Genomic DNA, 20,384 nt, shown 5'->3' on the forward strand with positions numbered 1-20,384 from the left:
TCCAATGTCAAATCAGGTATAGAGACAGAAAGGAAAAGAAAGAAAAAAAAATTAAAAAGACATTTTTACAATCTCCTATCATAATTCACAACCTGAAGGAAGGAGACTTCACGCTTATAATTGTTCACTTTTTGGCCAAGAGAGTTTGATTGGCAGTCATTAACAATTATCATGTCGTTAAGTATACTTGCCTTGTTAGTTACTGGACTTAACTTTCTGTGGCGCATTTAATGGGCAATTAACATGCAAATGCAGCAACTTAATGAAAATCACGGGGGGATCAAGCATGAGGCTCCATTTTCGCGAAGCTAATGGCAGAGAGGCGTAAATTGGCCAGCAACATATGGCAATTCTCAATTCACAGGATATCTCTTCCTCGCTACGTTGCTGACCAATTTGTGCATTAGTAACAGCATGCGTTGCTCAGACATCGTTATTGTTTCAGCAAAATCTGGCCCATTATCTACTGTAGACTCATGAAATTTGCAACAGTAGGCTGAAGCAATTTTGCGATGTCCTCCTCTTCAATCCCTCAAATTTGGCACAAACTTCAGCATACCTGGTGCAAAACTGGTTCAGGTGGATCACATGGAAGCTCTACTGGGCCACACTCTCCACTACCAAACAGCTCACCCACTACTCTAGGGTCACCCTGAAGGGCAAAGATAATGACAGGCTCCTTTTCTGCACTTAAAATCGCCTACTTAAACCCCTTTCTCCTGTCTCTTAACAAGCGAGAAGCTCATGGATTTCTTTGTCACAGATAGAAACCGCCTGTTTCTGCTGCTTCTTCCCCCTATTCCTTGCCCATCAAGCCAAACCTTTTCCCCAGAACCACACTACCCTAGTGCTGAACCTGTCTCGAGTTTCTCTCCCATCTCCACCATGCCCTCTCAGACACATCGGAAACCCACCTTGATCTTATTCCCACTAAACTGCTAATCAGACAATTTCCCTGCCTGGTCACCATTGTAAATTGTTCTCTCCTCTCAGGCACCTTCTCCCTCCCTTTCAAAATTACCATTGTCACTTCCCTCCAAAAAAAAACACCCTCATCCCCTCTGTTCTTGCAAACTGCCAATCCCTCTCCAACTCTCTTTCCTCCCCAAAGTCTCTGAAGGTGTTGTCACCTTCCAGATATGTGCCCATCTCTTCCATCACTCTATTTGAATCCCTCCAATCAGGTTTCCATCCTTCTCAGCACTGAAATAGCTAACAAAAATCATTAATGACAAACTTATACCACTGATCTTTCTGTTGTATTTGACATGGTTAACCATACCATCCTCTAATGCCTCACCTCCGTTTAGCTTGGTGGGACTGTCCTTTCATGGTTCCATTCTTACCTATCCAATAATAATAGCCAGAGCATCTCTACCAATGGCTTCTCTTGCCATCCCTGCAATGTCACCTTGGGAGTCCCCAAACATAAATCCTTGGTGCTGCCTCTTCCCCATTTACACCCCATTTTGGTGTCATCAACTGCACGAGGTCAGCTTCCACATGTACTTTTGATTACACCCAGCTCTACTTGTCCACCATCTCCAAGCTTTCTGACTGCTCATCAGACATCCAGAATTGGATAAGCCTCTACTGCCTCCAGCTATCATCTTCAGTCCTCAACACTAGTTATCCCCCTCCATGTCCACTGCTTCAGATCAAATCAGATGTTTGCAACCATGGCACTCTATTCAACCTCAAGCGGAGCTTGCAACCCAAAAACCTTGTTACTTCCATTTCAAACATCACCAACCTCCACTTATCTGTCACTGAAACCGTTATCCATTCCTCTGTCACCGCCAAACTCCATTACTCTCCCAGTTGGCCTCTGATCCGCTGCCCTAAAGTTAAGCTCCTCCCCATTTTCTGTAACCTCCTCCAGTGCCACAACTCCTCTTGCACATCCCCATCTCTTTTCACCCCACCACTGGCAAACGTGCCTTCAGTGACAGATTCCACGTTCCGCAATTCCCTTCCTAAACTCCACCACTTCACCGCCTTCTCTTCTATTAAAATCCTTAAAACCCATCTTTTTTGGAAGCTTTTGGTTTCCCCTCCTAATGGCTCCTTCTTTGGCTCAGCGTGCATTTATTTCCTTATGCTTCTGTGAAGCACTTTGGGACTTTTTCTATATTAAAGGGACTATACAAATGCAAGTTGTTGTCGTTATCCTTTGAACTCATGCTGTGATTGCTTGCTAGCAGTTCCATGCTGATTTGTCGTGAGAAAAAGTCCAACATAGGATCCTATCAGTAATTCATGAAATAAGCTAAACTGACAAACGTACAAAAATTACAGAATCATAGAAACATATAGCACAGGAGGCCATTTGGCCCATTGTGTCTGTGCTGGCTCTTTGAAGAGCTATCCAATTAGACCCACTCCCCATCTCTTTTTCCAGAGCCCTGCAAATTTCTCCTTTTCAAGTATATAACCAATTCCCTTTTGAAGGCTATTATTGAATTTACATAAACTTGTGCTCATCCAAAACTCTGCTGCCTGTATCTTAACTCACTCCAAATCTCATTCACCCGTCACCCCCGTGCTTGCTGACCTTCACCGGCTCCCGGTGTGACAACGCCTCAATTTTAAAATCCTCATCCTTGTTTTCAAATCCCTACATGGTCTTGCCCCTCCCTATCTCTCTGTAGCACTCCTCCAGCCCTACAAGCCTTCGAGATTTCTGCACTCTTCCAATTCTGGCCTCTTGTGCATCCCCAATTTTAATCGCTCCACCATTGGCGGCCGTGCGTTCAGCTGCCTTGACCCGAAGCTCTGGAATTCCCTCCCTAAACCTCTCCGCCTCTCTTTCCTCTTAAGATGTTCCTTAAAACCTACCTCTTTGATCAAGCGTTTGGTCATCTGTCCGGATATCTTTGTGGCTCAGTGACAACATTTGTTTTTATTGATAATGCTCTTGTTAAGCGCCTTGGGATGTTTTACTACATTAAATGCGCTATATAAATGTAAGTTGTTGTTGAATCTGCTTCCACCACCCTTTCAAGCAGTCCATCCCAGATAAACAATTTGTTGCATAAAAATATTTTCATCTCCCTCACTCCCGCCCCCCCCCCCCCCCACCCTTGGCTTTTTGCCAATGATCTTAAATCTGTCCCCTCTGGTTACCGACTCTCCTGCCAGTGGAAATAGTTTCTCATCTACTCGATCAAAACCCCGTCTAATTTTGAACACCTCTATTAAATCTCCCTTTAACATTCTTTGATCCAAGGCGAACAATCCCAGGTTCTCTAGTCTCTCCACATAACTGAAGTTCCTCAACCTGGATCTCATTCTGGTAAATCTCCTCTACACCCTTCCTAAAATGTGGTGCCCCCGAATCCTAACAAGTCATTTATAAAGGTTTACCATAACTTCCTTACTTTGAGTAGTGGAGTAGACACCACAGAAGTTTTGTAAATAAATATATATTACATATATAAAAAAAGTGTTGCGGGGGGGGGGGGGGGGGTGTGCAGGGAAGAGGGGGAAGTATGAGAAGATCATGGAGGATCATTGTCCCTCTAAAAACTGCACCATGTGTGGTCATCTTGGTCAACTTTTTCCCCCCATTGTGCCTTATATAAGCTTGGGCCTAAACCACACCTTTAGTTCTTTCTCCAGTTGTTACCAGCAGTCTTGACTGTCCACACCAGGGATAGCTTACCTTACAGTTTGATTGCTCTTTAACTCATTTGTCTGCAGTTTAGTAACAGTTCTATAGCAGTTTTTCAAGTATGTTCACCTTTGGTAAAGTTTGGCAAAATATTCTGTTTGCCTGGGATCAATGTCATTTTGATCCAATCTATGCTTTCATACCTTAGTATTGGCCTAATAGCCATCTCAGCTGATTTGGTTCTTACTGACTCATCTTCGGTCTTTATTTGATGATGGCTTCTAGTTTCAAAACCTGCGTATTTCATGGATCCTTTCCACTGATCAATATTACATAACATTTATTCACATTGTACTATCATGACACACAAAGAATACTCTTAACTCTACAAAACGGCTTTGTGGAACCACCTCATTCACCGGAAAGCTATCTTCGGTGCAAAGAACGTCCAGGTATGGTTTCCCCAAGTAGGTGCATCTTAGATTAAAAACCCCTTCAGTTTTAGATCAAACGGGATCAATTGTAAACAGCAAACACTCTCAAATGTGTTCCAAGGTACACTAATCAGCATTCTGTGCAGTTTTGTATTAGTGCGGATATGATGCCATAGTACTCTGGGCTCTCAAAAGCCTTCTTTGCTACTGGTCACGTTTGCCCAATATTTGGTCACTGCCTGCCACTCGGAAAAAGACCCGTTTATTCCAACTCTTTGCTTCCTGTCTGCCAACCAGTTCTCTATCCAAGTCAGTACCTTACCCCCAATCCCATGTGCTTTAACTTTGCACGCTAATCTCTTATGCGGGACCTTATCGAAAGCCTTCTGAAAGTCCAAATACACCACATCCACTGGTTCTCCCTTATCCATTCTACCAGATACATCCTCAAAAAATTCCAGTAGATTAGTCAAGCACGATTTACCTTTTGTAAATCCATGTTGACTTTGTCCGATCCTGTCACTGTTTTCCAAGTGCTCTGCTATTACATCTTTTATAATGGACTCTAGCATTTTCCCCACTACCGATGTCAGGCTTACCGGTCTATAATTCCCCGTTTTCTCTCTACCACCTTTTTTAACATAGAAGATAGGAGCAGGAGTAGGCCATTCGGCCCCTCGAGCCTGCTCCGCCATTCAATGCGATCATGGCTGATCATCCAAATTCAGTACCTGGTCCCTGCTTTCTCCCCATACCTCCTAATCCCTTTAGCCTTAAGAAATATATCCAACTCCTTCTTGAATATATTTAATGAATTGGCCTCTACTGCCTTCTTTGGTAGAGATTTCCACAGGTTCACCACTCTCGGGGTGAATAAATTCCTCCTAATTTCTGTCCTAAATGGCTTACCCCTTATCCTTAAGAGTGTGACCCCTGGTTCTGGACTCCCCGACCATCGGGAACATCCTTCCTGCATCTAGTCTGTCCAGTCCTGTCAGAATTTTATAAGTTTCAATGAGATTCCCCTCTCATTCTTCTAAACTCCAGCGAGTATAAGCCCAATCGACCCAATCTCTCCTCGTACGTCATTCCTGCCATCCCAGGTATCAGCCTGGTGAATCTTCGCTGAACTCCTTCCATGGCAAGAACATCCTTCCTCAGATAAGGCGACCAAAACTGCACACAATACTCAAGGTATGGTCTCACCAAGGCCCTGTACAACTGCAGCAAGACATCCTTGTTCCTGTACTCAAACCCTCTCGCTACGAAGGCCAACATACCATTTGCCTTCTTAACCGCCTGCTGCACCTGCATGCTTACCTTCAGCAACTGGTGCACAAGGACACCCAGGTCTTGTTGCACTTCCCCCAATCTATTGCCCACAGATAATAATCTGCCTTCCCGTTTTTGCCACCAAAGTGGATAACTTCACATTTATCCACGTTATATTGCATCTGCCATGCTTCTGCCCAATCACCCAACCTGTCCAAATCATACTGGACTTTCTTGGCATCCTCCTCACAGCACACACGCCCACCCAGCTTTGTGTCGTCTGCAAATTTGGAGATATTACATCTAGTTCCCTCGTCTAGATCAGTAATATATATTGTGAATAGCTGGGGTCCAAGGACCGATCCCTGCGGTACCCCATTAGTCACTGCCTGCCACTTGGAAAAAGACCTGTTTATTCCAACTCTTTGCTTTCTGTCTGCCAACCAGTTCTCTATCCAAGTCAATACCTTGCCCCCAATCCCATGTGCCTTAACTTTACACGCTAATCTCTTATGCGGGACTTTATCGAAAGCCTTCTGAAAGTCCAAATACACCACATCCACTGGTTCTCCCGTATCAATTTTACCAGTTACATCCTTAAATAGTGGAGTTACATTAGCTACCCTCCAATCCATGGGAACTATTCCAGAGTCTAAAGAATTTTGGAAGATGACCAGCAATGCATCTACTATTTCTAGGGCCACTTCCTTAAGTACCCTAGGATGTAGATTATCAAGCCCTGGGGATTTATCGGCCTTCAATCCCGTCAATTTCCCTAACACCATTTTCCTACAAATACTGATTTCATTCAATTCCTCCCTCTCATTAGACCCTATGTTCCCCGAAATCTCTGGAAGGCTATTTGTGTCCTCCTTTGTGAAGACAGAACCAAAGTATGTATTTAATTGGTCAGCCATTTCTTTGTTCCCCATTATAAATTCCCCTGATTCTGACTGCAAGGGGCCTACGCTTGACGTCACCAATCTTTTTCTCTTCACATATCTATAAAAGCTTTGTGTCAGTTTTGATGTTCCCTGCAAGCTTACTCTCATTCTATTTCCCCCCTCTTAATTAATCCCTTTGTCCTCCTTTGCTGAATCCTAAATTGCTCCCAATCTTCAGTTTTGCTGCTTTTTCTGGCCAACTTATATGTCCTCTCCTTGGATCTTATGCTATCCCTAAGTTTCCTTGTTAGCCACGGTTGAGTCACATCTTTTGTTTTATTTTTATGCCAAACAGGGATGAACAAATTCTGTAGCTCATCCATGCGATCTTTAAATGTTTGCCATTGCCTATCCACCGTCAACCCCCTAAAGGGATCAAGGGGTATGGGGAGAAAGCAGGGACCGGGTACTGAATTTGGACGATCAGCCATGATTGCATTGAATGGTGGAGCAGGCTCGAGGGGCCGAATGGCCTACTCCTGCTCCTATCTTCTATGTTTCTATGTTTAAGTAACGTTCCCCAATCCATCCGAGCCAACTCGCGCCTCATACCATCGTAGTTTCCTTTATTTAAATTCAGGACCCTAGTCTCTGAGTCAACTACTTCACTCTCCATCTTAAATGAAGAATTCTATCATATTATGATCGCTCCGCCCCAAGGGGCCTCGCACAACATTGCTAATTAATCCTCTCTCATTACATAATACCCAGTCTAAGATGGCCTGATCTCCAGTTGGTTCCTTGACATATTGGTCCAGGAAACCATCCCGTATACACTCTAGGAATTCCTCCTCCACAGTATTGTTACTAATTTGGTTAGCCCAATCTATATGTAGATTAAAGTCACCCATGATAACTGCTGTGCCCTTATTGCATGCGTCTCTAATTTCCCGTTTAATGCCACCCCCCGTTTGGGGGCCTGTATACAAACCCCACTAACGTTTTCTGTCTCTTGGTATTTCTCAGCTCTACCCATACAGATTCCACATCATTAGAGCTAATATCCTTCCTTACTATTGTGTTAATCTCCTCTTTAACCAGCAATGCTACCCCACCTCCTTTTCCTGTTTGCCTGTCCTTCCTGAATATTGAATACCCCTGGATGTTGAATTCCCAGCCTTGGTCACCCTGGAGCCATGTCTCCGTAATTCCAATTACATCATATCCGTTTACATCTATTTGCGCAGCTAATTCATCCACCTTATTACGATTGCTCCTCGCATTAAGACACAAAGCCTTCAGGCTTGTTTTTTTTTTTTTTTTTTAAACACTCTTAGTCCTTTTAGAATTATTATTTACTGTAGCCCTGTTTGATTTACACCCTTGATTTCTCTGCCTTCCACTTTTGCTTTTCTCCTTCCTGTCTTTTGTTTCTATCCTTGCTTCCCTTTCCTCTGTCTCCCTGCACAGGTTCCCAACCCCCTGCTATTTTAGTTTAAACCCTCCCCGACAGCACTAGCAAGCACTCCCCCTAGGACATCAGTCCCGGTCCCGCCCAGGTGCAAACCGTCCAGTTTGTACTGGTCCCACCTCCCCCATAACCGGTTCCAATGTCCCAGGAATCCCTCCCCCTTGCACCATTCCTCTAGCCACGTATTCATCTGAAATATCCTTTCTATTTCTACTCTGACTAGCACGTGGCACTGGTATGTGGGAGTTTGTGGACGGCGAAACTGCCCCGAGCAACCACGTCTGCAGGAGATGTCTCCATCTCGAATCTCTCCGGCTCAGAGTCATTGAGTTGGAGTCACTCAGACACATAAGGGAGGGGGAGGAATTTCTGGATAGTTTTATCCAGAATACAGTCACACCCCAGAGGAAAGCACAGGTTCAAGAATGGGAGGGTGTGACTTCTAGGGAGACAGGTAGCGGGGATTTAGGAGAGGTTGAGGAGGTGGTCCTACAGACACTGGTCCTGTCCAACACGCTATCTGTGAGGACAAGGAGAAAGACTGCAGGGAGGACAGCCATAATGCAGACCAAGGCACCGTGACTCTGAAGGCTGTCCAGGGGAGGGGGTGGGGGTTGAACAGAATAGAAATGTGGTAGTAATAGGGGACTGTATAATTAGGGGGATAGATAATGTCCTCTGCAGCCAAGAATGAGAATCCCAAAGGGTGTGTTGCCTACCCAGTGCCAGGGTAAAGGATATCTCACGAAGGCTAGAGGGGAAATTGGAAAGGGAGGGGGTAAATCCAGTTGTCATAGTCCATGGTGGAACAAACGACATAGGTAGGAACAGGGAGGAGGTCCTGCTGAAAGAGTTTCAGGAGTTAGGCTCTAAATTAAAAAGCAGGACCTCGAGGGGAATAATCTCTGGATTACTGCCTGAGCCACGTGCAAATTAGCATAGAAGCAGACAGATCAGGAGAATTAACACGTGGCTAAAGGGCTGGTGTGGGAAAGAGGGCTTCCTTTTCGTGGGACACTGGCGCCAGTTCTGGGACAGGAAGAAGCTGTACCGATGGGACGGGCTCCACCTGAACCGGGATGGGACCGACGTCCTAGCGGAAAGGGTAAATAGGGAGGCGGCAAAGTCTTTAAAATATAAGGGGGGGAAGGGATCTACAAGAAACCTAAGTAGCCTAAATATAAACAAAACAGGAAAAGTGAGCACAGGAAAGAATAAAGTAAGGGAGGACATTGATGGCAAAGGAGCAAATAGAATTATAGAGTAAGAGTCTAAAAAGATGGTTAAACATAAAGTGAGAGGAAATCCTATTAAAAATGAGTTAAACTGTGTACAGCAATGCACAGTGTCCGTAATAAAACGGGAGCTGGAAGCAATTATGCGTTGGGAGGAACCAGCATAGTAGGAATTATTGAGACATGGTTGCAGAAAAATCAGGACTGGGAATTAAACATTGCAGGGTATAGTATAACATATTTAGAAAAGATAGAGGGGGGAAAAGGGGAGGTTGAGTAGCTGTACTTATTAGGGATAACATAATGGCAGTATAAAAAAGGGACATAGATATCAGCAAGACAAAAATAGAATCCATATGGATAGAGATAAAGGATAATGAAGGATCAATCACACTAATAGGTGTAGTCTACAGACCACCTAATAGTGGAAGGGAGGTGGAGGAAGAAATATACAGACAAATTAGAGAAATGAGTAAAAAAAACATAGAATAATCATCATGGGGGATTTCAACTACCCAGATATTAATTGGGCAGAAGAGGTAGGTAAAGGGGATAAGGGAATGGAGTTCCTACAATGTCTACAGGACTCCTTTCTAAACCAATATGTAAAAAACCCAACAAGGGAGGATTCGCTATTGGATCTAGTTATGGGGAATGAGCCAGGACAGATAAGAGAAGTAAAAGTAGGGGAACATATAGGCAATAGTGATCATAACATAATACGTTTTAAGATGATAATAGAGAAGGACATAAGTATGACAAAAAACGGGTTAATAGATTGGAGGAAAGCTGATTTTGAGGGGCTGAGAATAGAACTTGGGAAGATAAAATGGGCAACAATATTGGCAAACAATGATGTAGAACGACAATGGGAAACATTTAAAAGGGTGTTCAATAGAGTGCAGGAAAAATATATTCCACTAAAAAGGAAAGAATGAGACTCCATGAATGAAGACATAAAGGAACAATTGAGGGTAAGGAAAGGGGCATACATTAAGTACATAAAGAGCAGAGGAGTGCATGATGAGAGAATACGAAGGGATTAGGAGAGAAGTCAAAAAAACAATTAGGAAGGCAAAGAGTAACTATGAAATTAACTGATCAAGGAACATAAAACAAATTAGTAAAATATTTTACAGGCACATCAATAAAAAAAATCAATAGGGAGATGGCAGAAATATTAAATCATTATTTCGCTTCGGCATTTACCAGGGAGATAGAACAGGTGAACATGACACTGGATGATGAGATGAGTAAACATGACATTGGATGATGAGATGAGTAATGAGATAAGTGCATTTAAAATAAAAAAGGGGATGTATTAAATAAACGAATCAAACTCAGGATAAATCCCCTGGTCTGGATGGACTGCATCCACGCATTTTAAAAGAATCTAGGGAAGAGATAGCAGAGGCATTACTATACATATTTAATAATTCATTAGAAAAAGGTGGAGTGCCAGAGGACTGGCGGACAGCTAACTTAATACCTATATTTAAGAAGGGGGATAGAACATGTCCAGGGAATTATAGACCAGTCAGCTCAACAGCGGTGGTAGGAAAAATAATGGAATCCCTACTAAAGGAGAGAATAGAAGAACATCTAGAAACGAAAAGTAAAATAAAGTCAGCATTAATTTCAAAAGGGAAAATCTTGCTTGATCAACCTCATTGAATTTTTTGAAGAGGTAACAGAGAGAGTAGACAATGGTAATGCAGTAGAAGTAATTTATCTAGATTTTCAAAATGCCTTCGATAGGGTACCCCATAATAGACTAATGAATAAGGTCAGAGAATGCAGAGTCAGGTGACAAGTAGCAGAATGGATTGCTAGCTGACTTCAAGACAGAAAGCAGAGAGTGGGAGTAAAGGGTAACTATTCACAGTGGCAGAAGGTAGGTAGTGGTGTTCCACAAGGATCAGTGCTGGGACCACTGCTGTTGACAATTTACATTAACGATTTAGGCTTTGGAATCAAAAACACAATTTCTAAATTTGCAGATGATACCAAATTTAAGGGGGGGGGCGGGGTAGTCAATACTGAGGAGGACTACAACAAATTACAGGAGAACATTAATAAACTTGCAGAATGGGCAAATAATTGGCAAATGAAGTTCAACACAAATAAATGGGAGGTATTACATTTTGGTAGGAAGAATAGGGAAGGTCACATCACTTGGAGGGTGCAAGTCCAGGTGGGGTAGAGGAACAAAGGGATCTCCGAGTATAAATGCACATCGCTAAAAGTTGTGCCACAGGTTAGCAAGGCCATAAAAAAGCAAACCAAGCACTAGGATTTATTTCTAGAGGGACAGAATTGAAAAGTAGGGAAGTTATGCTAAACCTGTATCGAACCATGGTTACCCCACACTTAAGAGTACTGCGTACTGTTCTGGTCGCCATATTATAAAAAAAGGATATAGAGGCACTGAAGAGGGTGCAGAGAAGATTTACAAGGTTGATACCAGAAATGCGAGGGTATACATATCAGGAAAGGATGAACAGGCTGGGTCTCTTTTCTCTTGGAAAAAAGGCTGAGGGTTGACCGAACAAAGGTTTTTAAAATTATGAAGGTTTTGATAAGAGTGGATAGAGAGAGAAATCAATAGGGAATTCAGAAGAAACTTCTTTACCCAAAGAGTGGTGAGAATGTGGAACTTGCTACCACAGGGAGTGGTTGAAGCGAATAATGTAGATGCATTTAAGGGGAGGCTCGACAAGCATATGAGGGAGAAGGGAATAGAGGGTTACGCTGATAGATTTAGATGAGGAAAGACGGGAGGAGATCTAATGGAGCATAAACGTCGGCATGGACTGGTTGGGCCGAATGGCCTGTTCTGTGCCGTATATCCTATGTAATCCTATGTAATGATGTGCTCTCTGATGATGACCACAATGCATCATCGCTCACCTTCTCAGCAGTGTTTGGCACATTTAACCACGCCGTTTCCCTTCATGCCTCCTCTCTCAAGCACAGCTCTGCAGAAATGCCTTTGGATGGTTCCAGTCCCACCTTTTCTAGCCAGTGCATTTCCAGCAATGGCTTTTCTTTCCTCCCTTGCACCTTCAGCTCTGGTCCCCTCCAAGATATATCCTTTTTCTCATTTACACACTGCCCTCAGCAACATTATCCACAGGCATAGGTTCAGTTTTCACATGTACGCTGATGATATACAGTTCTAACTCTCCATGATCACTGAATTCTTAGAATGCCTTTGTGCTTTCAGACTGTTTGTTGACACCTATTCTTGGATGAATCATACCTTCCTCCAGCTCAACATTTGAAAGACCAAAGACATCATCTTTGACCCTCCCCACTGACTCCATCCTCCTCCTTAGCCATTGTCTCAAGCTGAACCAGAACATTAACAACCTTGGGCATCCTGCATGACCCATGAGTTTCATTCTTATTCCTTTCCATCACAATGATTTACTTCCATCTCCACAACATTGTCTACCACTGCCCCTACCTCAGCCCTTTGCCGCTGAGGCCCTAAAAAATGCCTTCATCAATCTAGACTCCTTGCTGGCTTCCAATCCTACATAAATCCAATTTATTCAAAACTTCACATGTATTTTGTCCTGTTAACCAAACATCACTGTCCTCACTGACCTACAGCGGCTTCCTATCCCCAAATGCATTCAATTTTAAACCTTGTCCTCAAATCCCTCTATGACCTTGCCTCACTGTATCTCTACATTTCCCTCCAGCCTTATATTATGCCAACCACTCTGCTCCTGTGACTCTGGCCTTTTGTCCAACCTGCCTTTCCTTCCCTCTACCATTGGAGGCAGAGCCCACAGCTGACCAGGCCCGACACGCTAGAATTCCTTTACACATCGCTGTCCTCCTTTAAAACGTTCTTAAAACCCACCCTCTCGTCAAGTTTCCAGTACCCCTTCCTAATTCCTCCCTTCCTGACATGGCACTCAGTCTTAGGACCATTTTTACATTAAATGCACCATAATAGCACAAACATCTAATTTCAGGATACAAAGGTGGTCCAGGTTTGATTTGTGCAGGGTTCTGACAAAAGCTCATGGATCTTTTTTTTTTTGCAAGATAAGGGAGTGAAGGGTTATGGGGAGCAGGCGGAGAAGTGTCTTTGAGCCCAAGATTAGCCATGATCGTATTGAATGGCGGAGCAGGCTCGAGGGGCCAAGTGGCCTATTCCTGCTACTATTTCTTATGTTCTTATCTGCAACACTAACTCTACCTTCATCTCTCTACACAATAGATGCTGCCTGACCTGAGTGTTTCCAGCATTTTTTATTTTAATTTCAGATTTCTAGCATCTGCAGCATTTTGCTTTTTAATTTATCCTGGTGCAGATATAGACTGGAGTTCCAAATTAGATTACGAATCGACTATAAACAGTGAGCACTTCCAAAGTGTTCCATGGTGACAGAAATACTCGCTCATCTGCCACTGGCCCAATATTTGGCTCTACCATTGATCTGATGCCTGTTTTAAGCAAATGAATAGTCCATTTTTCCCACATTACAGGTGCAGCTTCAGTACCCTTCAAAGTAGTTGACTCAGTCTGGAGGCCAGTTTTGATGATCCAACCTGAGGAAGTGGTTCAGGCCTCATCATTCAAAAGAAAAGTGGCAACCAAGTAACATGACCCTCACTTGCACTGAAAGACTGAAAAAATGGCTTTGACTGACTTGTTCAAACCCCATGACTGTTTTCTTGAACTTTTGATTAGCCCACCTTGCAACAGCACCCTCAAAAGGATACTGGAAACAGATTTTCCTTTGTTTCTGATCATGCTCACCATTTCATTTGATGCACATGACTATAAAGAAAATTAGGGATCTAATCGGACAGTAATATTAGAAGACCTTCTGTAATATAAACCTAACAGTTGGGGCTCCCAGTGTGAAATTCATTCCATTATACTGCAGGTGGATTCCACAGTATCAGCAACTCAATCTGATCAGATGGAATCAGGTAAACTGAATTCCTTGAATGTAGACGTTGTATGTCTACACGTATATGAACAAATGCTTCATCTCGATCTGAAATAAAATTGGTTTCTGATCTAGAGTTCTGATTCTTGAAGGATGCAGATCTTGGAAGTGTCTGCATTTGGAAGAATCAAGCTTGGACATACTTGCCACTAGAATTGTCTTCCAGCAAACAACACTACCACAACAAGCTGTTTCGCCACGTTTGAACCAAGCTTCAAACTTCTGTAAGTCTCATTTCATCAGCATGCAAGCATTGTAGTTATTTGCCACAGGGAAGAATCCGTGAAATTCCAAGATAGACCTTGAAACAAAATGCTCACATTGAACAGAGCAAAATATGATTCAATCAAAGCAAATTTGCCAGAGACTGGTCTCAATAGACTAAGATTTGGAGTGGAAATACAAACTTTAATTTAAAAAAAAAACAGATCTACTGAAGTACAGAAAACAAACAGAACTTCCTCCCATGTGCACAGACAAATTGGTGCCAACAGGGCGTGGTCCAGAACAATACAGTACTTCATTCAGACCTACTGAACAAAATGGCCACACATTGGTGCAGTTTTCAAAAAGACAGTGCTCCAAGATCATTTCCTGTGTCAGAGAAATCATGCACGGTTATATTCGGCAACTGAATGAACAGGAAAACATATTTTTAAGATTAAAAAGTAATGTTTTCATGGGTGATTGGTCATAGAATGGCATTTAAGCAGTCCTTCAAAAATGCAAACATTTTCATACTGCCAAAATTTTCTCGGTATGGAAACAACAAAGGAAAATAAGCAACAAAAGGTTTCAAAAGGCAATAGAAAAGAAACACGAAAAAAGGGGAAAAAATGAGAAAAAAGGAAAAACGAATTCAAGAAACAAGGCTTTCTTCTCTGGTTGCCAGAGATCATAAGCTCTGAATTAGAACGTTTGAATATTGATAACATACAGTACCTGTAGATGAGGCCACGCAGCCTCCAGTGTTGGTTCATCTTCTTCAGGATCAAACTCTGCTCCCGTGGGGTTAGACGATGGCGGTAACGTTCGAAACATGTTCACTGCGAACTGAAAAGGTTTTCAGAGGTTAGCAGTATTTCAACATTTGTTAAAAATCACATTTTGGTATAGTTGAACCACTGGAAAAAATTGTGACGATTAAAATTCTAAAGTTTTATTCTAGTTCACAAAGAAAATATAGTTCCAGCCTATACACAAAATTATCAAAATATTGATAGCATACAGGCAAGACCCAGTGCACTGTGCTGATGAGTATCTGCCTTTTCAAGCTAGCTTGAGTAAAATGGAACCTGCAGCACAAAATCTTGCCAGCTTGCACCACTAAAGCCCAAACTTTCAGTGAACCTATTTACATATGAAAAAGCTACATTTTTAAATCCAAACTGTTCAAAAAGCCCCAAGAAGAATATCCTTCAGCAAAATATGATTAAAAGCAAATCAGAATGATTGAGCAATATAACACATTTATATTTTTCTACTTGCCAATTTCTTCTTTCTTTCCAATTTCCCTGCAACCTCCCCCCCACCCCAACAAAGATGTCCACTCTTTGCTGGGTCACTTCATTATCTAGCCCAAATAGCAGCGATTGTTGGAAGGCTCATCAACCACAGGGCGAGGGGTCCCAAGTGAGCTGGATTCTGCCCTCACTAGATATCCATACACATTCAGATCCAGCAGTGGTGTGATTGAACTGCTAAATTAAAATATGCCTCTGCTTTAAACTTAGAGCCAAAACCTTACACCATCAATGTTACCACAATACGAGCTGTAACTTTGGCAGAAGATTGGTGGAAACCCCAGAGAAATGTAGCAATTTTTAAAATATTGTTACAATACAGCTGTTCAGTTATGGATTTCCTTTTTATTTTTTAAAATAGTACTGTTGTGACGTATCCAACATAAACCAAAGACATTTACCGCACAAAAGGTAGCTAATCAATCTGTTGTCCCTGTACTGCTCTTAGCTAGAGCAATGCAAAACTACTCACTCCATCTTTGAGACAGCAATGAATTAAGTGAAACAAATGAGTTCAAAAAGTAGGCAATAAGAATATTCCCTATGTAGCCTATACTGTATAGTGATTTCATTCCCTTTATAAGCACAGTGAATAAAACTATGTCAAATAGAACCATGTGTTTTAAGTAAATTTTTAGTGCAAGGCTGTCAAGTTTCTTGATTATAGGCAAACAGATAGATGCTAAATAAAACTGAAATTTTGATAAACTATGAAGGAAATTTTGATAAAGCTATAATGTGAATGTTATAGTGTGACTATCAGTCGCTTAATGTGCACTACAATTCAGCTTGGTTGGGACAAATCAACATCATTCTGTATAATCATTAGCATTTGTAGCAAACTTTACTCTTTGAAGTTTTAGATGAAAGGGTATAACTTCAAAGTCATTTTTTGATAGATTAAAAACTGGGAGTTATCAGGTCTTGATGGATAACGCATTTTAAATGTGTTGATCCTTTCCCTGTAGAATAATTTAGTCTCTAATTGAACCCTAATCCCATATACTGTACTTCAGTTAACCCGAAAGACATTCACACGTAGCTCTTTAATCAATTTGTGCTACATTTGTCATTTGTTTCATTACCTATTAAAAATAAAATGCAATTTCAGTTCCCAGGCTTCTTCTCTTATTCCATCCCATTCCTAATAATTAATTCATTGTCCTCATCATCCACCCCACCCGACAGTCTCTGCTTTCTAGAGGGACCAGTTGTAGTGTATGCACCTTGAAGAAGGAACGATATTCTGCAGCCCCTGTATACTGCAGTACCAGTAGTGACCACCCCTGTATATAAGCCCGTTGAGTAACTTTGTATAGTAGTTCCAGTTTTGTCTCCATTCAGTAAACACCTGTTATAACCAACTTCTGCAGTCCGTGTCTCAATTACACACGGACATTACATTGGCGACGAACAGATCCGAACTTACCTACAGTGCTGCACCACCTCACGGGGATCCATCCCTGAAGCGAAGTTATTAGAGGTCGAAGCCAGAAGGAAGAAATCCAAAAAGAAAAAACAGAAGAAACGGGCGTCGGCCGTGGGCAACCGCCCTCTGATTCATCGAATTCGAAGATTTGCAGGAGACGCTGTCGAGAGCTGGGCTTGGTTCTCCAGTCTATGGTGTTCCAGCTAATCGGGCTGGTGGCAGGTTGTACACTGATCCTTCCTGGGCTGCGGCGGGCTAGAGCTCGATCGGGTGGCTTTTCAACGGGGCCGAGCAGCGCTGTCGGGAAGAAGAGAGAGAGGGTGGAGTACACAGGGCGCGGCCGGTGCTACGAAGCTGGGCAGCGTACAGACCAGAGAAGAGGGAGGAAAGTGTCCCATAGGGTCTGCGCTGACGACGGGAACAGTAATTAAAATAAAAGAAAAAGAAATTAGAAGCGCAGAAAGCCGCAGTTTGCCATGGGGACCGCGGAGAGCGGCGTTGGCAGCAGCGTGGGGGGGAAGCGCGCGAAGACCATAAGGCGTCGCCATCAAAGCATAAAAACGCCAGCAACAGCGTTGGCAGCAGCAGAAAAGACAGAAAGCACGGGAGGCGCCATCTTAATCCAGCAGGGAAGAAGGCAAAGCGCGGGAGGCGCCATTTTGTTCAATCGGGGAAGAAGGCAAAGCGCGGGAGGCGCCATCTTAGATCTCCAAGATGCCGAAGACTGGCAATATCACTGCCTTCGATAATGAAATAGAAGACTGGACCACGTATGTGGAACGAGTCGAAGTATATTGCAAGGCAAATGAAGTAGCCGATGAGAAAAAGGCATCGGTACTACTAAACTTAATGGGCGCAAGAACGTATGGCCTATTGCGGAACCTGATCACTCCAGTCAAACCGATGGAGAAGAGTTTTAACGAAATTGTTGATATCCTACAGGAACACCTAAATCCTACACCGCTGCTGATAGTAGAAAGATTTAAATTCCACAATAGAAATCAGCATAAAGATGAGAGCAATGCTGATTACCTTACGGAACTACGCAAGCTATCAAAGCACTGCCAATTCGGAGCAGGACTGGCAGATACCCTACGGGACAAATTTGTCTGTGGACTCCTGAGTGAAGGAACCCAGAAGAGGTTACTCTCAGAGAAAGAGCGGACGCTAGATAAGGCTTTCAGCGTGGCAGTATCGTACGAAGCAGCAGCAAGGGGAGCTGCGGAAATACAGCAAAAGCCACAGGAATACGGCACCCATGAAATGACACAGGGATTTGAAAAAATGTTATCGCTGCGGCAGAACAACCCATGACCAGAAGGACTGCTGGTTCAAGGACAAAACATGCAGGCAATGCGGAAAGATGGGACACATTGCACGAGTTTGCAGGTCCGGGAAGAAGACTAACGACAACAAAAAGACTACTAAGGAAAAGTACAGGAAAGTACAAAAGATGACGGACAGTAGTTCCGAAGACCAGAAGAGCGATAGTGAATCCGGGAACAAGAGACTAAGCTGTCTCAAACTACACAACGTAATCGCAAAAGAGGATCACCGAACCATTTGGGTCACCCTCACGATAGCAGGGTCCCAAGTCAAAATGGAATTGGATACAGGATCAGCCCTGACCGTCATGAATCGACGAGACTACGAGCGGCTATTCTCACACATACCCTTGAAAGACACATCCATTGTCTTGAAGACATATACAGGGCAGAAAGTATACCCCAGAGGGAAAATAAAAGGGTGCCTGTCGAATACAACGGCAAGGAAATACAGAAATTGTATCTGTACATACTGCAAGATGGTGGACCACCGTTATTGGGACGTGAATGGATCAGAAAGATAAGTTTAGACTGGCACTCCATTCAGGCACTGACTGTGGCTGGTAAAAAGGATGACGACGTCACACATGGACGATTGTCAAAAATCTTGGCTAACGCTAAAGAGGTATTTCAACAAGAACTGGGAACTCTGAAAGGCGTAACCGCCTCGATAAAAATAGAAGAGAATGCAATTCCCAAGTTTTTCAAAGCAAGACCGGTACCGTATGCAATTCGCCCAGCCGTCGAGGCAGAGCTGGAGAATCTGGAGAATGCAGGCGTGTTATCTAAGGTAGACTGGAGCGAGTGGGCGACACCCATCGTTCCCGTCATGAAGAAAACGTTAAACAGTAAGTCTGAGGAGCCAAGGAAGGTTCACATCTGTGGGGACTTCAAGGTGACTGTGAACCCAGTCCTTCACACGATACAGTATCCTCTTCCGAGGATAGAAGATATTTTCGCCTCACTATCTGGAGGGAAATGTTTTACAAAAATTGACCTAGCGCAAGCATATTTGCAGATGGAGGTTGAAGAATCCTCTAGGAATTATCTCACGATAAACACTCACAAAAGGTCTTTACCAGTATAATCGACTGGTATTCAGAGTAGCATCAGCTCCGGCTATATGGCAAAGAGCGATGGAACACGTCCTGCAAGGGATTCCGGGGACTCAGTGTTACTTGGACGACATCCTAGTGACAGGTGAAGATGACAGTGAACACCTTGCCAACCTAGAGCAGGTGCTCACTAGACTAAGAGAACATGGGCTACGAGCCAATCGCCCCAAGTGCGAGTTTTTTAAGAAACAAATATCGTATTGTGGCCACGTGATTGATGAAGAGGGGTTACATAAGTCCCCTGACAAAATTGAAGCAGTAGTTAAGGCTCCAGCGCCAGAAAATGTGTCGCAACTGAGGTCATTCCTCGGATTGGTGAATTACTACCAGAAGTTTTTGCCGAATTTGTCCACAATTCTGCACCCACTGAACGCCCTGCTACAAACTGGAGTAGCATGGAAATGGAGCGATGAATGTAAGCGGGCCTTTCAGAAGTGTAAAGGCCTGATCACTTCAAGAGAAGTATTGGCTCACTACAACCCATCACTACCGATAAGACTGGCGTGTGATGCGTCTCCCTACGGCGTTGGAGCGGTACTGTCACATAAATTCCTTGATGGTTCAGAGAGGCCGATAGCTTTTGCGTCACGCTCGTTAACTTCAGCCGAGCGTAACTACGCCCATATTGACAGAGAGGCCCTCAGCCTGGTGTGGGGGGTGAAGAAGTTCAATCACTACCTGCACGGACAGAAATTTACTCTACTAACTGATCATCAACCTCTTGTCTCCATTTTCAACCCTAAGAAGGGCGTCCCGATAATGACAGCACAACGGCTACAGAGGTGGTCCCTTTTTCTAGGGGCACACCAATATGACAGAGTACAAAGGAACTAAACAGCATGGGAATGCTGATGGGTTGTCGCGCCTACCGTTGCCGACGGTGGAAGAAGCACCTGCAGTGGATCCTGTGGAAATATTCCACTCGACCATAGTCGAATGTCTACCTGTGACGAATGCAAACATAGAAAAGGAAACACGAAATGACCCGACACTCTCCAGGGTCTATGATTTAACAGTGAAGGGATGGCCAGCACATGGCGAACCACTGTTGCCAGCATTCTCGCCGAGAAGAGAACAGCTGTCAATGTGCCGAGGAACCTTGATGTG

The 20,384-nt window shown here is 43.3% G+C and overlaps 1 protein-coding gene across 3 annotated transcripts in view; it reads right to left on the reverse strand.

Annotated features, from left to right (window-relative positions):
- The window catches only part of ppp2r5ca (protein phosphatase 2, regulatory subunit B', gamma a), a 293,739-nt gene that overhangs the window by 83,499 nt on the left and 189,856 nt on the right, over positions 1 to 20,384 (reverse strand). For all 3 annotated transcript variants that reach the window (XM_086002969.1, XM_086002972.1, XM_086002970.1), the window contains one exon: positions 14,828 to 14,938. In XM_086002969.1, the coding sequence (XP_085859095.1) occupies positions 14,828 to 14,938 (111 nt within the window). The remainder of the gene's footprint in view (positions 1 to 14,827; positions 14,939 to 20,384) is intronic.

The sequence above is a fragment of the Somniosus microcephalus genome, chromosome 12 (assembly GCF_052327205.1).
Source record: "Somniosus microcephalus isolate GS21.2 chromosome 12, FLI_Smic_1.0, whole genome shotgun sequence".
NCBI lineage: Eukaryota > Metazoa > Chordata > Chondrichthyes > Squaliformes > Somniosidae > Somniosus > Somniosus microcephalus.